The sequence below is a fragment of the Protomyctophum parallelum genome, assembly GCF_964188405.1.
Source record: "Protomyctophum parallelum genome assembly, chromosome: 7".
In the NCBI taxonomy this organism is placed as follows: domain Eukaryota; kingdom Metazoa; phylum Chordata; class Actinopteri; order Myctophiformes; family Myctophidae; genus Protomyctophum; species Protomyctophum parallelum.
The window spans coordinates 15,669,423-15,694,615 of NC_139705.1; the positions used below are offsets into that span (position 1 = coordinate 15,669,423).

The window sequence follows — 25,193 nt, forward strand, 5'->3', positions numbered from 1 at the left end:
GTTCCATTGTGAGGAGGGAAAATGTACCTTGTGAGTCCGTGAGCTTTGGCGCCCTCTACTGTTGACAATGGTCTGTAGTCTGGATTCACAAGAAGAGAATGTTTCAGTTAACTGTAATAGTAACATGATCTGGGTGACACATTCGTCTTGCTTGAAGACAAAAATAAACACTCATTGAGGGCCAGTGGACCAGTGTTTAGCTCTGCATTTTCAAGTGGACGAAATATATAGAGCTGAAGAAGTAGGTAGGAATGCTGTATGTATGTGTAGGCCTACTGTATGTTTTGTAATACAAATCCAAATCTACAAAGTAAAGTTTTCACTTTTCAAATAATTGTAGTGGAGTCAAAGTATATAACATTTGCCTCTGAGATGTGGTGGAGAGTGAGGGCGCTCTTATCATCATAGTTCATACATCATCATACATCATTATACATCATCTTATTCTGGCCAAATCACAAATTCTGTGATTTGGGATCTGGCCTTTGCTCTGCATTTGGCAGTCCGGGTCATTGCGGGTCATTTGCGTATACATGAAGGTAGCCATATGGATGCTCAGTGAAGCTGACCAGAGTCTGGGAAGACATACTGTACGTTATAGGAGCAGTGATGTATTCTCATAAAGGTTGTTATGGACTGCGATGGGATTAGGTGTTTTTCAGCCTATTTTTGAGGGGCGCTCCTATATACAGCTTTTTTCCCCACACGTCTCATATTTGCCATCGACAATGAAAGGAGAAAAGTCATATGTGCCTCAAATATGACGTAAATTTGTGGCAACACAAACACTAAATGCCATTGACAATGAAGGGAACATTTACGTTATATGTAGACGAGCAAATCAGCTAAAAATCACATGTACAGATTTGGCCCCACACGTCTCATATTTGCCATTGACAATGAAAGGAGAAATTAGGTCCTATCTATGTGCCTCAAATATGACAGATTTGTGGCAACCCGAACATTAAATGCCATTGATCATTTACACGTCATATGTAGACATGCAAATCGGCTAATCAATCACATAAATTCAGTTGTTCATGTGATGATGTATAATGATTCACACGGGTGACGGGTGTGATTTTTTACTCACTCCCTCCCTCACTCACTCACTCACTCAAGACCTTGCTGACTCTTTCTGAAACCCTTAAAAAATGTTTCTAAATGAAAATTTCACAATTTAAATAGGAGTTCAGGGCTGACATCACACACAATACAAACCATCACTACACCACCACTTTGTTCAGGCGCCGCTGCAGTCTGTGCATGTGTCATGATTCCTGAATTTGGTACTCCACCCTCAGGGGGACCTCCGAGCTCCAACTGACCCACCAGGCGTCAGTCAACCCCCCACCTCCCTTGGCTCTCTCGCTCACTCGCTGCCTTGCTCTCTCCCACGATGTTAAGTTACACCTATTCCATGTTAATAACCTGGGTAAAATGTGTAGCATTGGGAGGTAAAGGGGAGACACTTTATTGTGAAGAGACGACAGCATGAGGAGGTGTTACTGCATAATTGTCGAAAGTAATGGCTGTATCAATACATACAATAATTATGTCATAGGTATATATATGGGGGCCTCATATTAGGTATTAAAACAGGCCTCCATATTCCTAAGGCCGCCCCTGAATCTTATAATGCTGTTTCAAACGTTGGATTCAGGGATCCAAATGAACCTTTACGGTTCTGTAACTCTGAGTGTACAAATGGAACCAAATGGACAGTTACAGGTCCATGGTGGTAAGGTCAATGTGTTGTCATTGAGGGTTTTGTTTGAAAGCTGAACACTGAGGTTTGGCCAGTTATCAGCTGTGGTCGAAGGTAGAAGGTAAGAACAGGGATGCAATGAATTTGGAACAATAATGCTTAATTTATGCTTTGCCGTATGATGAAGTAAATCAGGCTTAACCACTTCAGTGTTTCATATTCACTGGACAGCTGTCAACTGTAATGTCTGACCACAATAGATTTCCCATGCACTGTGCATCATTCATCCTTGTAAAGTGAATTGTTTTGGGTCAGCATACCGTTGTGTTGTGTTACTGTTGTGACATACAAAGGTTTCTCTGAGTCTCTGACTGTGAAAACAAAATCCATGTCATCATGTCATCGCTGATCGCTTGGAATGCACAGTCTGTTTGTATGTGTTGTGTGTACGTGAGAGTGGGAGAGAGAGTGACTCAGTTTCTCTGTAACACACACTCATGTCTCGATGGACCTACACATACCGGTATATATAGAGCATAGCAGTGGTGGTAAGAGTCCAAAAATATTCATAGGCTATTAATTGTTTCAAGTTTCAAGCCTGGAAACAAGCCATCCAGGGCGAGCCTTGGAAATCATGATCATTTGATTCTGTGAAAAATATTTGAAAACTGCAAAAAAAGGGTATTTTTAGTATATGCCTACAATTTAATATAAAAAATCACCATGCTTAAAATAATTAATATAAATATTTTTGGAAATCTCTATGAAAGATTCATGTGGTTTTCTATCTGAGGGACTACAAAATGGCCACAACAGCTGTGCCCTATAGTAGCAGATAGGTTATTGTCATCGTCACACATCGTCACACATCATCACACAGTGTACATTCCATCTGCCTCGCTAAGCACAACGTACTGCATACGTAGTGAAACTGAGAAACATGACCACGGATTTTATTATGTCCCATCTCAGCCAAGTATACTCTTGGGAGAGAATTGGCTAAGCATATTGTTTAGCAGGTGTATGAGTGGAATTCTTGTTGATGATAAATCCTGAATCCTAGTTGAGCATCTGTCTGCAGCCAAATGCTTTTTTGGGGGTCCTTGACATGAACATGAGGGTTAGCACTGATACAGCAACAGAAGCTTTTCAGAAAAATGTTAGGATTTAGAAGACATATTTTCACCTGTCGGGTGGAAACCTCATTTCTGGATTCAAATTCAAAAGTATCAAAAGTAGCAGATCTGCAAGCTCAAAATGGGTCGCTCGTTTCGAGCTTGCACGTCTGCTATTGTGTGACGAATTAAGTAGTTCATTTACGAAAAAATTCAAAAAGTTAGAATATGGAGATAATAGGTTTCTGCCCGACAGCAACGATATGTAAAATGCATTGACCACTCACCACAATGAAAATGTAGATATACCACAATGAAAATGTAGATATCAGTTAATTATGACTGATGGACCGTTATGATTCTTTTATATGGTAAAACACTTAAGAATAGATATCAACGTTTCCTTTTGGGATGTGTACAGTACCAGCAAATTAATTCTTACCAGTGAAATGAGGCTTCATGAATATTTAACTATTCTTCATGAAGGATTGTTTTTATTGACCATTTCACTCACAATACTGGCTCACAATAGGCCTATTGTAAATTCACAAATTGTATTTATTTGCATATACACAAATTATTATGATTAAGGTTTTTGTGCAACACCATTCACTAATCCTGTGCATTTTGGTTTTGGGCCTCAACAAAGAATGGATGGAATGAAAAAGAAAAGGTATAGTTAAATAAATAATAATAGGAAAAAGACAAATGAGCAAAACCGATTTCCACAATGTCAATATTGGTCTTTTTTTTATATCCCACAATTTTGTAACCCATTTTTCACCCCTGTGTCAATTATCTAATGTGATCCTGGGCTCTGCAGACGTTTCAATATTAGTCTTAATCAATAATTACTTAAGACATTTGCGATTGCTATTTGAACCATCAGGCTAGAGTTCTTCTTTCTCCATGAATTTCAGGTGCAATTTCAGATAAACAATTAACCAATTATTAACCAAATATTAATTAACTAATCTTAAAAGAAAATCAAAACTAATATTTAGAACCGACTTAACCGAGCTCATGTAGGTTTGTCTACAGAGCTTCTAGATCCAGTATTCTCACTTTGTTTTATAATCGTACATTAATCATAATCGAGGCAGAGGTTTGACATAATTGGGATATTGTTTTAAAGTAATATCGCCCAGCCTTGTTGCCTGCAATGTTAATTGTCTATTGTTATCAAGCATGCAATGCACTTTGAATTCCCTTCTTGAAATGTGCTATACAAATAAACTTGCCTCGCCTTGCATCATGTATATGGCAAGGGATTGGGCAAGGGATTCAGGCCTACGTCTTCTTTAACAGTGTCAAAATTCCCTCTTTTTGTTTGTGTATTCCTATATATTTTTATCTATATGCATTTATTGATGGTTTACTGTAGACAGGGAAGTACAAATTATGATGCAGTCTTTGATAGGGACGCTATTTTCCTTCAACGTACTGTACGACATGGCCTTTCTGCTCGGAACCGCTTTGGTATTTGTTTGTATGCCAGAAAATGTAATAAAAATACTGATCACAAAACTCTCGGAGACACTCCAAAAGGCATTGTCAACTTTGTGCCTCCCTCCATAAAAAAAAAAGTCCATGCATCCCATTATTCCGCTTAGAGACTTCATTGGTCTCGTAAAGGTTCATCTGAGTTCCCGGAAGTTTTCGCCAGCTCCCGCATTACAAACGGGAAGGGCGAGGAAAAGGAAAAAATGGACAGAGTTGCAGAATTCTGAAGTCACCCAGTGTATCGGCCCACAGCTGTACGAGAGGATCAGAGACGCCACAGCTACAGCGTAAACTGTGCCTATTGGACGTGTACACTGAAGGAGAAGCTGTTGGGATTGGCTGCTTGGAGGAGGAGGTGATGATGTCACATTGTAGTCCAGTCCAGCATGAGGTGGTTTATTTCCTGGTGGCGGTGGTAGTGCTGTTGCTGCGCTGGTAGAAGAGCACGTAGGCCTGGTTGGTGTAGAGTTGATTCTCTGAGACCGCAGTCACACTGTTGTAGGGACCAAGAGGGAGGTTGGGGGGGACAGTGGGGGGGGGGGGGGGGGGGGGCAGAGATGCAGAGAGAGAGAGGGTGGAGAGGGGTATACAGTTAAAGGAGAATTCTAATCTGATATATCCATTAACCACTGGTACCAATTTAAAAAAAAGCCTTTCTCTACCGTGATGTAGCTCTGAGCAGGGAGGAGGAGTTTATCGGCCGCTCGTCTTAGACGGAAGTAGCCTGTCCCCAGCCCTGAATCGCTAGCCACATCCATTAAAAAATATGTTCTGGCGATTAAATGAAACGAAATGAAAATTGAGTTTCAGGCTATGACGGAAGCCCATTTGGGACAATTCTCTGTGATGTATTATGTACAATATATATATATATATATATATATATATATATACTGTATATATATAGTTTATTTTCCCCGTCTCTATCTGTGGTTAATGGATATATACAGAATTCAGTAAGAAAAAGGCTAATCCAGAATTCCGTGTCTCACAGAGCAGACATTCTATTCAAAACTGACCTGTAGAGGGCACAGGGGAGGAACTAAAACATTTCTTATTCATTATTTAGCAGAGTGCTCCCACTAAGGAAAGTACGCTTTCAACTTCATAAAATCATCTTTGTTTTGGTGAGCAGCCAACGTTTTTTTTTCTCGAAAGTCCCATAGACGCATTTCCAGACAACGTCACACTGATAAGAACCTGTATGCACGTGCAGGTCGGAGGCTAAATAAACCTTTACACCATTAGGTGCAAAGGTAAAAGTGGTCCCAGCACTGACAAAAAATGCATCCCATCAAACTTTCAGATGCTGTTTTCCTCCCAGTGTGGAAGAAGAAGGTTTCGTGTGGATGTTTACTGTGATCTATTGCTCTTGAAATATATACATTGGTTTATGTTGTGTCAACCTGTGTGTAAACAATAATACTAGCGATTCTCAAAGCATTTGTCCCCGAAACACCACGTCCAGTCGCAGAGGGAGCGCTTCCTATCGCCGCTGCTTGATCACGCAAGCTGAATCCCCTCAAACCTCTTCACTGTGCAAACGTGTTCGCACAGTGACAGAGAAGGCCAAGAACAACAGACCTCCAAGCTCACAGCGGCCGTATCCGCGATGCAATGTGAGCTTGTAGGTCAGCTGTTCTCTGTGCGCAAGTGGGGCGAAGTATACTGTATATCTGTCTCACTATAGGGTCTCTGCGTCTCACCAGCCAACACACAAGAGGAGGATCACTGCAACAGCGCTCCCCAAAACAACAGTTTTGGGGATCTGTTGGGAATTGATTACATGAAACCGGCACCTGTGCGTGTAGTCTCAATGCTTGTAAACAAAAAACCCATCTATTGCGTTAAGAAGAACTCCTTCTAACGATATGAACCAGAGCTCGACAAAAAAACAAAAATCTGAGCCAAAGGTCTCACCTGGAGTCATTATAGAAGCACCAGCCATCGTCCTCCAGACAGAAGGCCGTGTAGTGACCCAGGTTCACCGTCCCAGAGTGGTTGCATATGGCGTACAGGTCATACAGGATGGGGCCTGGGAGGGGAAATGGACCCAGTGAGTGCCACTGTCCCGTAAATAAACAAATACAGTAAATCAGTGGTTTTCAACCTTTTTCATGTCAAGGCCATATATTACTTGGCATTTGAGCCACGGACCACCATTTGATAGCATTTAGCCTCGCAGACCCAAAAAATAATATTGTGTTTTGTGTTATCGTTGGATAAGATTTTGTCCACATTTCCGAGCTGTATTGATGTTGGTACAAATAGGAGAGATAACAGGCAAACGTTATCAACAATTCTTCTACATTCTCTAATTGTGACTTAGACTTCTTGTAAATTATGGAACGGTAATACAGATGTTTAATAATAATTTAACTCTTGAGAGCGTAAAATGAAACCAAATGGACCCGTACAGGTCCAATTGGCTCTCAAGAGAGCTCTTAAAGATCTAATAAGGGTCCATTTTAGCTGGGGACCAACTAGAACCCCCTCAAGGACCACTGGTGGTCCCCGGACCACTGGTTGAAAACCCCTGCAGTAAAGTATATGAAATACTTGGAGATGAAGGAAAAAAAAGTTTACCACAGTCCACTGGTCCGTAAGGGCCCAGGTCCAGGCTGGTGAGAGGGAAGGACACACACACCGTACTTTTACTGATGGACCAGCGAGACATGGAGAAACGGTTAAGATCTGATGATGGGACTGTTAAGGCTTCATCTGTATGTGATTATGATGTTCAACCATCATCAATATCATCTTTTGTTTTATCCCACGATTTTGCAACCCATTTTTTCACCCAGTGTCAATTACCTAATGTAATCCTGGGCGCTACACTTACTCTGCCAACCTGGGGGGGCAGCGGACTGACCTCTTGCTTCTTCTATGCATGAGGAGTCCAAGCTGCTTCTTTTCACCCGACAGGGGGGAGTTTCACCGGTCGGACGTAGCGCGCAGAAGGAACACGTTATTAATAATATAAAAGTTTCTAAATGATTCTAAATCTTTTCAAACTAATCTTTCAAGATTTCTCAAAAATAGCAGATCTACAAGCTCACAACGCACCTTGTTGATCGTCTATTTTTTTTTATAGCCGTATATAATAGTATATAATAGTGCCAAAGTGGTAGTGTGTGAGCAAAATTTGGCATCGACCGGGTTAACGGTGCCGGAGATTAGCTGTTCACAGACGGATGGACAAACGGACGGACGGACGGAGTGCAAAACATACTCTCTCCCCCTGCCTTTGGCCTGGTGGAGACAATAAGTGATATTTAAGTGAAATCACTAGTACGTTTAAATATCTGTACTTTACTTGAGTAATTCCAATTTCCAATACTTTTACGTAGTCCTCTACATCTCAGAGACAAATTTTATACTTTTACTCCACTACAATTATTTGAAAACTTTAGTTACTAGTTACCAAACATACATAAACCATAGTATTTCTACATAGCGACATTGATACTTTTACTTACGTAAAACACATGAGTACTTTTTCTAACCACTGGTTGAGAAGGATACGGATAACGATGACCTGAGGAAACCTCTGTATGGACAGTCTCTTGGTGCACTGTGTTCGCCTCCTACACCTCTCACACATCTGGAGCGCACACACACACACACACACACACACACACACACACACACACACACACACACACACACACACACACTTGTCAATTGTTAAGTGAACACAAAGATGTACATTGCAAAAGTGGCATTTCCAGAATTATTCCCATGTTATTTATTTTATTTTAACCAAACTGTAGTTAACACTCCCTATTCTACACTTCCATTGAGACAGTCATCTTCTCATAGATCCTCCTAGAGAGGAACACTGGATATTTTGGATATTTTAGAAGAAATATGTCTCATGGAAAGAATGACCTATAATCTGAAGACTGAAGCAGAATTTTCTTTTCTAACTTCCATTTTGAATGTAAGTGTGTTTTTGTTGTATTTGCTGAAAGAAATCCAGAATTGTCTTTTTGTATATAATTATACAGCTGTTGTCGCACCAACATTCCGTGCCAATATTCGGCCACTTGTGTGTGTGATGAGGATGAATAGGTCTACTACATCTCTCTCTGCATTCTCCATACTCACAGGTGAATTCTCCTTGTCCAGCTTCTCCTCCTGAGAGAACAGGTCCAGGCAGTCCCTGAGCGTGACCCCCGACCCCGACCCCGAGCCCCTCTTGGGCAGGGGCAGCGACAGGTCGCAGAACACGTCGAATGTGGTGGAGTAGTGCGAACACACGGAGCAGTGCAGCGAGCTGCGCAGCTGGCCCGAGAACACGTCTGATGGAGAGGAGACGAAAAAATTCCGATTGATAGCAAGAATGAAAAGAATAAAATTACGTGCCGTCTTTTCAGAATTAAAATGCAAAAAAACCACCAAAAGTTAGAATATGGTGATAAATAAGAGGTATCATGCCGACAGCAACAATGTGTTTTTGAGACGAGACATGAAATCAGTACTAGGACGAACGCCCTCACCGACTATTTTGCTGTCGTCCCTCTCCAGGTGCCTCTTCCACATCGCAGAGGCCTCTTCTGCAATCCTGAGAGAGTCAAGATGGAGAGGAAGATGTCAATAAGTCATACTGCGTAGCACGGAAGGCTATAGAATGAACAAGAAGGTATAGTACTGCACGCACATCCGTGGCCCAGGTGCAAGACAAACCGAACTAGAAGAAGTGCCCCTCGGGGCACATTGTCTCCACCAGGATTTTGGATAAAATCTGAAGGACTAATATAAAAAAGTGTTGCACATAAATGGTGGCGCTAGAAAAAGCATAATTGAAAAATGCAGGCCAGACGTTTATCCTTGGGCTGTAGGGAGTGTGCATACAAAGTTTTACGCAGATCGGTGAAATTATATGTAAGGACGCGACTCTGCCTGCCTGTTATAGTGCTACCATCAGGCTGATTTGAAAAATGTCAAGTGGCACTGGGAATATGCGTGCACAGTTTCACCGCAATCGGACACTGCGTTGATGATTTGTGGCATTTTGTACAAAACGGGCCACACCTGAAAAGGAAGCCAATCTTAGCCAATCAGGATGTTGTCTGAAAAATCTGAAAGACCCGTTTTGATTAGTGGCTACTGGCTAGAGACTGTGTACCAATTTGCATGATGTTTGGGGCAGACGGCAGAGGTTCAGAGATTAGCTGTCCACAGACGGATGGACACAGGGATGGACGAATGGAGTGCAAAACATACTCTCGCCATGCTTTCGGCTGGTGGAGACAAATATCAGAAAGAGCGTATATGGCCTGATGAAGATGGAATACGATCAAAAACGTTGACAAACGATAAAACTTCAGGGGAGCATTTTAAGCATCACCAGTGTGGCAGTGTGCAGAGTCTATTCTACTTTTAGAATGCAACAAAACATATCATTATTAAATGAATAAGCACATAAATAACATTTGAAATGCTGACCTAATTTTGGCATGTTTCTGTTCTTTCTCTATGGCGGGCCGTCTGACGTACGGTCGTCGGTTGATCTCAGTGTGCAGCCTGTCCAGTAGGAACCTGAGGAACTCCTGAGCATCCTGCTGACTGGGGAGAACACAACAACATTATTATATAATGTACCTCTATTATCAACCTATTATATTAACTTCTCCACAAGAAAAATGTTAATGGTAGTTTAATGGATGTATTATACATCATTATACTGTATTTTCTTTTTCTAATAGGATTTTCCATGAAGTAAAAGCATGCAATTAAAACATATCCTTTGTATACTTTGGTAAAGTACATTTGTGCATGTTTGATGCCTTCAATGTGGTCACAATTAGGCTATATTTGTTATTGAGGATGCATCCACCCAGTTGGGATGCAGATGGGGGTGCAATGCCCTGCTTGATCATACTACAGCGTCACACTACAACACTGATATTTTTGAAGTAGAACAGTTTTGGACATATGACGTTTCCACCCGACGATATAGACGATATACAGTACACCAAAAGCGTCTGGTTGATGATTATGAGCCAAAGAACCGGTTTTAGTGCCATTTAGCACCATTTGGTTTTTAGAGTGTTCTAATATTTTCCACAGAAATGTTTGATAGTACAGACCAAATGCCACACAGACAATATAGAGGGTATGCCAATCGAGTGGCAAAGTGAGTTTAACGTCCTTTAACACCGTTTAATCCAAACATTTCTGTTTGGATGTCTGGGCTGTCACGGCCAGAAAGATGTTTTTTGCCAGTCAGTAGACATTCCCGCATAACTTCTGGGTATGATGATGATGTCACGTGCATACCCTCTATATTTGGGCAACAAGACTAAAGACTAATCTAAACTTGGTTGGTTGATGAAATATATTTCAACTAAATTTTAAAGTACAATTGATTACATACAGGTTGCATTTGCACAGCTATATACTGTCATCGGGTAATGCCCCACAGCCCTGCCCAAGAGGTCAAGCATACATAGTATATCTTTATTCCAACCTGTAGCCACTGAAACAAGGCACTGCTTCTTTGAAGGTAGTGTAGAAATGTCGAGGGTTGACCACTGTGTCTTCACCGTTCACGTCCCAAAGGCCTGCCAGCACCTGAGAGAAGGCTGCACACAGGAACGCAACGACATTATTATGTCTGGGGGAGAAAAAGTAACTGACGCAGCAAGGGAGGGGAGGGGACTGGGGACTGGGGAGGGGAGAAGAGCATTAATAACACTAAATCTGGCATGGGTTTTGATGAATTGAACAATGTGGACCCTGTTGTAAACAAGTGTAATGCTTAATTGGGTCGTCCACTCACAGTTAACAGTCTTTGTATTGAGTTTGTGCTTAAAATGTACTGTAAATTCTACAAACTGTTAATAAATATTTCAATCAATCAATCAATCAGGTCTAGAGGCACATGCACCTATCCAGTGATGGAAAAATGACTCACATTTATTACTTAAGTAAAGTATATCAATACGGCAATGTAGAGATACTCTGAAACAAGTACTTTTACAAAATATACATGTAAAAGTACCAAAGTACCAAAAGTAGAAAGTACTCATTATGCTGTATCACAAGTTCAAAATGTATAAAGATCTTTTGAAAATAGCAGATCTACAAGCTCACAATGTTTTGTAATAATAATCAAAATCTACAAAGTAACTAGTAACTAAAGTTTTCAAATCATTGTAGTAGAGTAAAAAAAAGGATTTTGGATCTGAGATGTAGTGGAGCATTTTATGTAGACATAGCACTCTATATATATATATACTAGAATTTCTCATCCTATAGCGCATCCTCGATGCATGGAGGGCGATGCGAGTGCTGTACTGTACCCCTTTGTACTGTACTGCACTCATTAGTATTGCACTGTACTGTAATGTTGTCCTCTGTACTGTAATGTTGTCCTCTGTACTGTACTGTACTGTACTGTACTGTACTGTACTGTACTGTACTGTACTGTACTGTACTGTACTGTACTGTACTGTACTGTTATTAGTGTTGTTATTATTATTGTTCTCTCCACCCTCCCGCCTAAACATACTAACCCCCCGAACGTCACCTCCCGACGCAATCTCAAATCCCTAAACCCCTCCTCCCTCTCATCCTCTATTCTCTCCTCTCTACCCTCCCTGGAGTCATTCCTCTCCCTCTCACCTGACACTGCAACCTCATCCTTCCTCTCCTCTATCTCATCTGCATTCGACCAACACTGCCCGCTCTCATCCAGGCCAGCTCGCTCATGTCCACCGGCTCCCTGGCTATCTGAAACTCTCAGATCTGAACGAACACCTCTAAGGGCAGCCGAAAGAAAGTGGCACAAGTCAAAGCTACCAGATGACCTTTCACACTTTCACTCACTCCTCTCTGCCTTTGCCCACTCACTAACCACTGCTAAAACCTCCTTCTACCACACCAAAATCCAATCCTGTACTTCTAACCCAAGGAAGCTCTTCTCCACTTTCACCTCCCTCCTTAAACCCCCTCCCCCCACTCAACCCTCATCCCTCACTGCTGATGTTTTTGTCAACTACTTCGAGAAGAAGGTTGATGATATCAGCAGCTCCTTTCCTCCCCTCCCACATAAAGTGGCATCTGACTCAACCAACACCAACCCCAACATACCATGCATGTCCTCCTTCTCTCCTCTTTCCCCAGACGAGGTTCTACAACTAGTAACATCCTCTAGACCTACCACTTGTCCTCTTGACCCTGTCCCGTCTCCAATCTTCCAGACCATCGCACCTGATCTGCTCCCCTTCATCACCTCCATCATCAACACCTCAGTAACCTCAGGCTGCGTCCCATCTGCCCTCAAGTCAGCCAGAGTAACACCACTCCTCAAAAAACCAACCCTTGACCCCTCAGATGTCAAGAACTACAGACCGGTATCACTCCTTTCATTTATTTCTAAAACCATTGAACGTGTCGTCTCCAACCAGCTCTCTCTCCATCTCTCACAGAACAACCTGCTGGATCCCAACCAGTCCGGATTCAAGAAGGCCCACTCCACAGAAACTGCCCTGCTGGCAGTCACAGAAGCACTACATGCTGCCCAAGCTGCTTCCCACTCTGCAGTACTGATTCTCCTAGACCTATCAGCAGCATTTGACACAGTGAACCACCAGCTGCTCCTAGAAACCCTAGCGGAGCTAGGCATCGGTGGAACGGCACTAAAGTGGTTCTCCTCCTACCTCACCGATCGGACCTACCAGGTTTCCTGGAAAGGTCTGCTATCATCCCCCCGAACCCTCCAAACTGGGGTCCCACAGGGATCTGTACTTGGTCCCCTCCTTTTCTCACTGTACACTAAATCCCTTGGCACTATCATCTCGGCTCACAATATATCCTATCACTGCTACGCCGATGACACACAACTGTTCCTATCCTTCCCCCCCTCTGCCACTCAGGTGGAAGAGCGCATCACTGCATGCCTGGCTGACATATCACAGTGGATGTCCTCCAACCACCTCAAGCTGAACCCAGACAAGACTGAGCTTCTCTTCTTCCCAGCTAAGTCCTGCCCTATGCAGGAGCTAACTATTTCCGTAGACAACGCCCTGGTAACGTCTGTCCCAACAGCCAGGAATCTTGGTGTTGTCCTGGACAGTCAGCTCTCGTTCAAAGCTCACATCACAGCTGTCACTCGATCATGTAGGTTCACACTCTATAACATACGACGAATTAGACCGTTCCTCACCCAGGAATCAGCCCAGCTCCTAATCCAGACAACAGTCTTGTCAAAACTCGACTATTGTAACTCCCTCCTTACTGGCCTACCAGCATGTGCACTTAAGCCTCTCCAGCTGATCCAAAATGCAGCAGCTCGCTTGGTCTTCAACCAGCCAAAATTCTCACATGTCTCCCCCCTGCTCCGCTCCCTCCACTGGCTCCCGGTCGCTGCCCGCACAGAATACAAAACTCTGATGCTGGCATTCAAAGCAACCAAAGGTATGGCTCCCCCATATCTTACAAGTATGATTGAACCCTACAAACCCTCCCGCGCACTCAGATCAGCCAACGCAGGGAAACTGGAAGTACCCTCACTAAAAACGCCGGGACAACGCTCCACACGTCCCAAACTCTTCTCCCTTCTGGCTCCAAAACTGTGGAATGCACTTCCCATTGCAGTCAGAACTGCAGCATCACTCCCAATCTTCCGCCGTAGCCTGAAAACCCACCTTTTCAGACTCCATCATGGCCCATAGCACTTACCCTAACCCCTTAGATAGAATTTCTGTTGGCTTAGATAGCATTTGACTTAGACTTATAGCATGTTATGTAGACAGCACTATAATTGTATTGTATATAGTCATAGCACGCCATAGTACATATGTATAGCATAGTAGTGAATATGTATAGTTTATTATGTATAGTGTATGTATAGTTTCATCATATAGATATTCCACTGTTACCTTCTTAGCTTACGCATGTTTCATGATAAATGCTTTTATGTGATGTATTCCCATGCTTTTGTTCTTGCCTAAATGTAAGTCGCTCTGGATTAAGAGCGTCTGCTAAATGCCTAAATTGTAAATTGTAAATTGTTGTTGTTGTTGTTATTATTGTTATTATTACATGGATTATTGTTCTGATGTGAGCTTGTTTGTAAATGAGTGAGTTTACAAAGAAGCTTATTGTTATTATTATGATTATTATTAGTAGTATTGTTATTGTGATTGTTATTATTACATGGATTCCAAAATTGCTAAATATAAAAATATATATATTTTATTATTGACATTTTTACAAACAAATAAATAGGCTAGTAGACCGTGAGCCAGGACCCCATTTTTGGGGTCATTTGTACCGAAGGGGGGATTAATTCTCATAGTGATTTTTGGGAAGGTATACACCCCTAGTGCTAGAAATAATGTGATAGCATTGCACTGGTGGTAGCTTTCTGTGTGTTATCACTCCATTTATAACCCCATGCTAAAAGACAGTTTTCAAAATCCGAATGAAGCATTCTACTTCAAATTCATGTTTCTATCTGGTTATTGACCCCCTTTCTTTAAAAAATGGTGAGGATATAGCCCATACTATATATTTTACAAAAAAGTTGTTAAAATAGCATCTTCAGCAATAATATCTATGACAGGCAGTGACAGAATAGTGATAGAACTAGGCTATAGTGTAAGTAATGCATCTGCAGTATTTTTACCGTACTAAAATGTCACTGTGACTTCTGCGTGCATCACGTGAAGGAGACTGGGAGTTGCACCTCCATGCTATAAGGAACATGATCCCATGGTGCTTTGCCTATGATAGGCTGAATTATGCCAGGTACCTGTCCCCCTACTTTGCTCAGATGACAAACCTCCCAGAGAAGAATCCTTCCGTGTATGAGGCCTTCAAGACAGGGCAGTTCTCAGTGCAGCTGTCTAGCAACAACCCCTTTGGGCGGATTCCTGTGGACCAGGCTACTGAAGTCACAATTAACAAAGACACAGACTCCAGGAGGCACATCACGGTTCAGCCTGAATGCTGGAGCTGTCCAGCGTTACTACATAACAGCTGAGCACCGCAGTTCATTCCTGGGACAGTTAAGGGAAATGGTGCAAGGCAACAAATCTCAGCTTTGTCACACAGACTTACAGTGCTCATGAATCCAGAAAGACGAGGAAGCAGTTTCAGCATGGTTAGCCTCATACATGGATGGGTCAACCCATTTGCAGAGAAGCGGGACCTCATTAGTATATCTACGGCAAAGGCAGCACCAAGGGAAATAGCATCTGATCTGATGAAGGCATGTGAGATCGGTGAAAAATGCTATGCAACTTTTAAGAAAGAGAGAGACTAGAGGAAGACCCACCAGAAAAGAAATTCCATGACCCACTGAAAACCAACATGTGTAAGAAGAGAGAAGTGAAATCAAGTGGGAGGGCAATCATACTGAAAGCAGACAGATCTTTGTTTGGACGCATCATAGATTGATTGATTGATTGAAATATTTATTAACAGTTTGTAGAATTTACAGTACATTTTAAGCACAAACTCAATACGAAGACTGTCAACTGTGAGTGGACGACCCAATTAAGCATTACACTTGTTTACAACAGGGTCCACATTGTTCAATTCATCAAAACATTTAAAGACATACAGACATTTAGAGACATACAAATAGACATTTCTATGTAGCTAAAGTACAGAACAGGAATTCATCATATGGGAAGCAAAAAAGGGAAAAGATACAGTGAGGGAAAATGGGGGGGGGGGGGGATTCAGATTTTACAGAGGCCAGTTTTGAATTGATGGCACAAGGGCGCAGTCTACACATGGAGCATATTCTTTCTCATCCCCTTGGACCATTGCCTTGGGCCCTATCCACACCAGATGGATTACTGAGAAAGACAAATAAAGCTACTTTGGCCACCACCTTGCAGAAAAATGTAGCCGTGGCCGAGCAACTCCCAGCAAACTCTGCTACAGTGGTTGATGGTATGAACTTGGTCCAAAGAGTGAAAGGTGATCAAGTTACTTTCAAAGATGTCGCCACAACAATACTGAGCATGGCCCTCAGGGAAGGCAGTCAGAGTAACAGAATTTATTTGGGGTTCGACACATACAAGGATAATTCCATCAAAAACAGTGAGAGATCTCAACGGGGTGAACAGACAGGCCATGAGTTGCAAAGTATCACCAGCACACAGATGGTGAGGCAGTGGAGGAGCTTCTTGACCAAAGTCAGCAACAAAACCAGTCTCATTAAATTCATTGTGCATGGAGGAATGCAGAATATAGATCAAAGCTACAGGGAAAGATTCTTTATGCAACTGTGAATGACACATGTTACAGAATTACGTCCCAAGACAGTGAGGAGGTGTCTGCTCTTCAATGTCAACAAGAAGAAGCAGATGGTCGCCTACTTCTCCATGCTGCCCATGCCACAAGAGAGGGATACCAGTCTGTAGTCATCTGCTCAGAAGACATTTTTTTCATTATGTCTTTAGCATTCTGTGACAGGATTACGGCCCCACTGTTCCAGAAATGTGGCACAAGAACCCGTACAAGGCTTGTAGACATCAGGAAAGTTGCTGCCTCTGTTGGCTTGGAGGTTTGTAGGGCTCTCATTGGGTTGCATGCATATACTGGATGTGACACTGTAAGTGCCTTTGCAGGCAAAGGGAAAACAATATACAGTACTGGATGTGACACTGTAAGTGCCTTTGCAGGCAAAGGGAAAACAAGTGCCCTAAAACTTCTCACCAGCAACAGGGAAATACAGGACACATTCTTTGAGTTGGGTACGGAATGGGACCTTTCCCCAGAACTGATGGACAAACTAGAGGTATTTACATGTCTCATGTATGTCCCAAAAGCCTCAACCACCAAGATCAATGAGCTCAGGTATCATCTTTTCTGTGCCAAAAAAGGTGAAATTGAAAGTCATCAACTCCCACAATGTAAGGACTGTTTAACAAAACATGCACAGCGAGCTAACTACCAGGCTGGTATATGGAGAAGATGCTTGGAGCAGGACCCACAAGTTCCCAGCCCTGTTGGCAGAGGATGGAAGATGGAGAGAGAAGGGGAATCTGAACAGTTGGTGGTGCACTGGATGGAAGGCCAGCCTGCACCTGATGCTGTCCTGGATCTACTGGCCTGTAACTGTACAAAGAAATGTTCACTCCCAAAATGTGTGTGTGTGTTGCAAATGGCCTCAAGTGTACTGACATGTGTAGACTGGCAGACTGTGAGAACCAGGCATCCACCTCAGAGAGTGTGGAAAGTTCAGATGAAGACGTTGAAGACTTGGACAATGATTTTGATTATTAGGCTGTGAAGGTATGGACAGCAAAGTAAACTGCAGTTGTCACTGTAGAAATTTCAAACAAAACTTGATGAAAAAAAGTACAAAAAATATTTATATAAAAAGAAAAATCCAAAAAAACATATATATAAATATATATAGGGGGCTAGCGGTGCTGAGCCTTCTCGTGGCGGCCCTGTTTTCACAAATTTTACAGTACCACACACTCAATAATTGCTAATTTATGCTAATTGTTGTTATTGCAATTTATAAAATTGTGTTCGCTTCTCGTGTTTGCGCGTCTTACTTGTCTTTACTTTAGACATGTATACCATCACAAAAATCACTTTGAGCATTAGTCCCCTAGGTGGTACAGACCAACCCCCCTTGCTCATATGGCCATTTTAAGCCCCTCAGCCATATTAGATATTGAAAATGACGCCTTTCTAGAAAATATATTTTACTAGATTTTCACTATGTTCTCAAGCATACCTAAAGGTACCAGAATCAATTGGAAAAACATTTTGTATATTTTATTTTAGGGGGTTAAGTTGTATGTTTTCATATATTGACCCATGTAATTTTCGCCTATTGTTGTATAATAAAATGCATGATAACACCAATAAAGCTACCTCTGGTGCAATGCTATCACATATTTTCTGACTCTAGACATGTATACCTTCACAAAAATCACTATGAGCATTAATCCCCCAAATGGTACAAACAAACCCCCCTGGCTCACGGTCTATAGTTACAGTAGCTGCCCACTTAAGCACCCTGACCACTGCAACAATGACATTAGCACCCCTCCCCACCCCAAGGATGGCCTATAGGTGAGGAATGTTGTTTTTCCAGTTCTAGATGGGAGATCATTAAGATGCTGCTGCATCCTGTATTAAGATGCATCCTTACTTCCCTTTCAAGCAATGGAATTTAATTGAATGGCTGTAAATGTACCATTGTTTTGTCTGTAACTATATACCCCTTTTACCCCCCCGTGGCGCCGGGCCTGCAAATCCAAAAGTAGTGTGAATATTTCCACAGCCTAATTACTAAATCATCATACTATCAGTCTTCTCCGAAATCTGTCAATCTTTGTCAACTCAGCACGTGTTGACAACGCATTGTAAAAGTAGTGTGAATATTTCCACAGCCTAATTACTAAAGGATTGTGACTGTGGGGTGACAGACACATAGACATACAATAGGCTACACGTGTGCACAGTTAATAAACAATGACCTAATATGTCCAGAGTTCTTAAATTAACATAGTTGGATTTTAACAGAAAGACAATGCCATAAATCAGGGGTTTTCAACCGGTGGTCCGCGGCCCCCTGGTGGTCCGCAGAGGTACTGCTGGTGGTCCGCAGCCAGGCATTCAGAAATGTTGTATTTTTGCCTTTTTTTCTTTCCTTTTTTTTTTTACCTTTCTAATATATATATAAAACTTATTTGCACTATTTTTACTTGTTTGTGAATAATAATAATAACTTAAGTCGAATCTAACATTACAATTCAAAAAGTCAAGTGCTCAACGTGTCAAATAAACAAAAAAAAAGCTGACGGAGCCATCAGCTGCTGCAGCGGAACAACCATCCTTCTCTTCCACCCAACGCATGTTGTGCTTCCACCCAACGCATGCATGCTTACCGTGCTTGCTGCCCAAGGCAAGCACGGTAAGTGCCATAATTATTCATCCAATTCATAATAATACGTTTGGGAAAGTCAAATCTCCCTGCCATAGAGTTATAATATCTGCCGCGGATCGATTGAATAGTCTCACATAATACGTGACGTAGGCCTATTCAATGTGCAACATCTCAGTCTATCGTTGCCGAAAAGGCAGAGCTACAAGCTCACAACGCGATGCAACCAGGTGCAATGTGAGCTGGTAGATTGGCTATTTTTGGTGCGTGACACCGTCGTACGATGATGTATGAACAGTTCCCTCTGTATGTTAGAAAGGTAATGTATAAACCGGTGCAGGTTGTAGGTTGGTTAAAATAAAGAGAAGATTATTAGATTAATAGAATAAGATAAAAATATATATTCTGTTTCTGTGTGTGTGTGTGTGTGTGTGTGTGTGGGTGTGTGTGTGTGTGTGTGTGTGTGTGTGTGTGTGTGTGTGTGTGGGGGGGGGGGGGTGTCAGAAACAAACCTGTGACTGTCAAATGTGTCAAATGTCGAAGAGGGAAAAAGAGAGCGCATGCAACTACAGAGCGAGATTGACACACTCAGGAGAAATGTCGAATCACTCCAGGTCCAGGAGAGTGAGCTAACTCCATTCGAAAACAAACTACAAGAGGACATCGAGAAGGTTGCATATGATCTAAAAAAGACCAAAATCGACAAATACAAACGCGTCCTGAAGGACTACCGCACGGACGCAGTCTACTCCTGGTCTCATAAACCACAACGCAACCCCAAACACAACAAGAAAGAACGGGTGCGGTCTGTCTCATTCAATCTGCCCAGCAGCAGTGAGGATGATCACGACCACATCAGCGACAGCTCACTGAGTTCCAGTGCAGAGACGAGTTTTTTAGATCCACGCAACCAACAACCCAACAATCAACCGCAAACAAACGCAAGACGAGGCGGGGGAGGAAAAAGAGGAGGACGCGCAGCCCAGAGTCAACAGAACCGAGTCTGGTACACCAGACAGACTGCCAGACAAGACGGGACGCAGTCATAAACATATCAGGTACTGAGGCCTAAAAAAAAGAACTTTGGTTTCCGATTGGCTGTCATTTTTGGGCTGAGTAGGTAGGGAATTTATTTTATTTTATTTTATTTTTTTATTTTTCGTGGGAAGGATGGGTAGCAAGGAATTTATTTTATTTTATTTTATTTTTTATTTATTTTATTTTTGTCGTGGGAAGGATGGGTAGCAAGGATTTTTTTTCTTTTTTTTCCTACAGCAATGATGGATAGGCTTCTTTTTTAATAACTTCAATATTTGCCTGAAATACCATCTTTTAAATAATGAATGGTTCAAGTACACATAACACTGTATGCCTACAGCCAAAACATTTGAAAACTTTGAATAGAATGTCCACAGACTCCACCACACACTGGTTGAATACTTTAGAGTTTTAATTCAACTCCAAACCAAAGTAAAGTGCTGCATCACTCACATACCAAAAAAAAAAAAAAGATCTTCAAGTAATAAAGCTGAAACATGAACTTGTGTTTTGAAGCAGAGAGCTACTGGCTATCCCTGGATCAAACAAATCAACTTAAACCAACCAATGGCACGAGGAGTTGGAAAACCAAGAATACTGACTGGTGAATGAATTATACCAGGATTTGAAAATAATAAAACATTTTACCCCAGGGTATGAGATGAGCTCAATTCAGAATGAGGAGCTTTAACAATTAAGTCCATTCTAAATACTGATATACAGTATGCAGCTTAAAAGTGAATAGTGTTAGAACGGTGGTTGGTCAAACAGATTAGAACGGTGGTTGTTGAACTTGCTACCGCTGTCTGGCCTCTGGTTTGCGAACCAAATTAATTGCTTAGTGTTCAGCATCAAAGTATATAACTTAAATTAACTTGCCATATGCTTAAATGTTCTATACGCCCATCGATTAATCCGTAATAGCTCGTTTTGGAAGCGTCGGGGCTTAACGAGACACTGCTGTCTCGTTGAACCCAGCTGGGTGAATAACCTAAATCAACGTCACCACGGTAAATGCTCCATATAACTATGAAAGCGCAAAATGTTAATGTTCACTGCATACACGTAATATAGTTGACCAAGCAATGTTACAGTCCACTGTAGGCTACAGCTATATGGTTTCCAAATCGTAGCGCTGTAGACTACAGCAATTTAATTTCCGCATCGCAGCGCAGTGCGCCTCATGTGTGCCCAAAAGAACAGATCTGCAAGCTGTCGACACGCAATCGAGCGGCATGTTGATAGTTTGTATGTCTGTTATTTTGGTTAGGCAACGCACATTACGCGTGGTATGTGGGTTTGAGAGGCAATGATTAATGTAGGCCTACAGTAGCCTAGTAGATTATAGCCAAGTTGACAGTTGTCATAATATTGTATAGCTCTGTTCTGGACTGTTGCACAACGTTAGCCAACGGTGAATGATGAAAAAGTTGCACTTTGTTAACGAGGACAGTATTGGACATGCTGCGTCACTTCAGAGGATCGCTGCTACTTTGATTCAAAGATGTTTACTCACCCCTGGAAATCGCTGGAAACCATTAGAATGTTGGAAATGGAACGTGAGTTACAACCTCAAGTAGCCTACCATGCACCTCGCCATGACGCATTCCAAAACATTTGCGCACGTGATATTTTAGACGAAAGAAAACTTTATTTTGACTTCGCGCGTCCCGATGGTCTCATCAAAGAGAATTTTAATGATCAAAGACCTTTTTGGTCTGGACTCGGTCGTATTCTGAGCTTTTTTTTTTTTTCTTTTTTTTTTTCACCAAATGCCAATAAAATAATATGAGTCGCGCATATTTAATAGGGTCGGTCGGCAACCGGAAACCAAAGTTTTTTTTTGTTAGGCCTGATCTCCCTCCAGTATGTACTTCCCTGCTTTCCAGAGGTCTTAGTTTTGCACCTACAAACAATATAAATGCATTTCAGACAAAAGTTGATTTATTTAAGTTTTATAGAAGCCTACATTTGAAAGCCTGGTGGCACCAGAATCCCCAAAATGCTGCTTTACGCACTGCAACAGATTCTGACACTTTTGCCTACGGGTCCCACATTTAAACCCAAATCAACTTTTTGTCCCATTGTTAACAACGCATGCCTGATTGCCTTCACAAAAAAGGTGTCATATGAAGTTGACTCACTTTGCCAAACTGTTCAACGCCCTACTACTCACAACCTCACTAAACAAGAAGACGCAGTTCTACGTGAACTCTCAAAAAATGAAGACATTGTCATAAAAAGAGCGGACAAGGGCGGTGCAGTGGTAGTCTGGGGCAGAGACCAATACATACAAGAAGCACATAATCAATTGTATAACGCCGAATATTATACACCACTATCATCCAACCCACTTGAACACATGAAACGTGAACTAACTGGCATTTTAGACAACGCAATGGGCCAGAAGTGGATAACAGAAAAGGAAAGGGATTTTCTATGCAAAACCTGTCCAAGGATTCCTACTTTCTACATGTTACCAAAAATACATAAGAATTTGACTAACCCCCCAGGCAGACCCATCATCAGTGGTATAGACTCTATCTCTGAACCAGCCTCCCAATACATTGATCACTTCATTAAACCATTTGTATTTACTCTCCCATCTTACATACAAGACACCACACATGTCTTAAATAAAATAGAGGAGATCAAGAACATTGGAAATGCATTTATGGTCACTATGGATGTCACATCACTATACAGTAACATCAAGCATGAAGATGGTATTAAAGCTGTGAAACATTCCCTCCAACTGAGGACAGACGAAGAGCCACCGAATCAGTTCATTATGACTTTAATCGAATGGACTCTAAACAACAATGTATTTGTCTTCCAGGAAAAGCTATTCAGGCAGAAACGAGGCACTGCCATGGGGGCAAGCTTTGCTCCCAACTACGCGTGTCTATACCTTAAGACAGTGGGAAGAGAAACACATCCATGGCCCCTCCAACCCCCACGGGACAATATCATCTGGTACGGACGATACATTGATGATTTGATTTTTTTCTATAACGGTGATCTACAAGATCTCATACAGTTCCACAAGTATCTCAACACTACCAGTGACAGTATAGAACTGTCCATAGAACACAGTCAGACTGAAATCAATTTCCTGGACCTGAAAATCACAAAAACACCTTTGGGGGAGCTACACACAACCATATTCAGAAAGGACACGGATCGTAACACTATTCTACACGGCGACAGCTTTCATCCTTCTCACCTCATCAAAAATATCCCCTTCGGCCAATTTCAGCGTCTCAGACGCATATGTGATCAAGAAAATGACTTCTCCTCCAAAGCTATTGACATGAAAAACAGATTTATTGAGCGCGGCTACAAACAAACCGAGTTGGAAACATCACTCCTCAAGGTAAAAGCGATGGACAGAAAGAGCCTCTTGAGTTCCAAACAGAAACGCCCATTCAAAAACAATGTTTATTTCACATCCACGTTTAGCAAACAGTCGACTCATATTCACAACATCATTAAGCGTAACTGGAGTCTGCTACACAGCGACCCAAGTATGAAGGAGATCTTCTCTGCACCACCCACCTTCATCAACAAGAGGGCGCCCACGCTACAAAATAAGCTAATGCGCAGTCATTTACCACCTAAATCTAGTTGGCTTCATAAACCTGTCAGCAATTTTCCATGTGGTCACTGTACCCACTGTGACAATATTCCCAAAACAAATACATTCATGGATGTGTACACTAACCATATATACAAAATCAATCATTTTGCAAACTGTAACACACAGAGGTGGGAGGAAGTCCCTATGTTGCAAGTCCAAGTCGAGTCTCAAGTCTTTGCTCTCAAGTCAAGTCAAGTCTCAAGTCTTTGGCATTCAAGTCCCAAGCAAGTCCAAGTCCTGAACTTTTAGTTTCGAGTCCCAACCAAGTCCTAAGCATTTTGTTTCAAGTCCCAACCAAGTCCTTACCTTTTGTTTCGAGTCCCAAACAAGTCCTAAGCATTTTGTTTCAAGTCCCAACCAAGTCCTTACCTTTTGTTTCGAGTCCCAAACAAGTCCCACCAAGACATAATACTAATTAATGATATGTAAAGATTTACATAAATCATGAGCATCTATTGAGCCATTTAGATCATGTCAAAGGTCATGTCTCACCGAGACACAAATTAAATGTTTCCCCTGAGCAAGCAGGCTATTATTATTACAATGGTAAAATGTCATTACTTGCACTGAAAAGGTGTTCAAATCCAGGGTAGAAGAGGAATGTTACATAATGCCTCGATCCACTTTTTCCACTCCCGATCCGATACCGATCTAAAATCATCAAAACCGATCCGATAACTGATACCGATCCGATATCGATCCAATCCGATCCAGCACATATTTAAGTCGCTCTATGCTTTCCCAAATCTGTCAGACTTTTTTTATCTTTACCTTTTATTACAGATTTTATAGTCTGGAATGTTGAATCAGGATTGATCAAGTGATAATATTATTACTCAAAACAGAGAACAACACCTCCCCAGAATAATAGTCAACAAACAAGTTCCACATGAGTATAGGTTGAGAATAACTGACCCATTTATTTTTAACTTGAGCCTATACTTCAAATGTGGAAGTGTTCTAGTGACAAATTTATTTTATTGTATTCTATGCCTTTTTTATCCATACTATTATTATTATGCACATTATGCACAAAATTTTAAGGACCCAGCAATTTGTATCTCTGTGACCCCAAATTATTATTTTGTAAAATCAATGTCAATTTAGAGTGTACAAATGGAACCTATCATTTGGCTGGGAGTGGGGACCCCTGATCCCCAAACCGTGCATACTGTCCTACAGCTACACAGCACACTGTCTGTCCGTGACAATGGAAATAGTGACGTCTGTTTATTTAAGCATTGGTTAGCACTTAAGCAGTTATTAGCATCATAGCATGGTCTGTCACATAAGTATTGACAAACAGCGGTCATA

General features: G+C 41.7%; 1 protein-coding gene across 1 annotated transcript in view; it reads right to left on the reverse strand.

Annotated features, from left to right (window-relative positions):
- Window positions 1–4,722: 4,722 nt before the first annotated feature.
- Window positions 4,723–25,193, reverse strand: part of usp21 (ubiquitin specific peptidase 21) — a gene marked incomplete at both ends in the record, with an annotated part of 33,435 nt that continues 12,964 nt past the window's right edge. Inside the window, 8 exons of the mRNA XM_083770321.1 lie at window positions 4,723–4,819; window positions 6,247–6,361; window positions 6,913–7,020; window positions 7,852–7,930; window positions 8,437–8,630; window positions 8,829–8,893; window positions 9,778–9,897; window positions 10,802–10,916. Coding sequence (XP_083626447.1) covers window positions 4,723–4,819; window positions 6,247–6,361; window positions 6,913–7,020; window positions 7,852–7,930; window positions 8,437–8,630; window positions 8,829–8,893; window positions 9,778–9,897; window positions 10,802–10,916 — 893 coding nt within the window. The remainder of the gene's footprint in view (window positions 4,820–6,246; window positions 6,362–6,912; window positions 7,021–7,851; window positions 7,931–8,436; window positions 8,631–8,828; window positions 8,894–9,777; window positions 9,898–10,801; window positions 10,917–25,193) is intronic.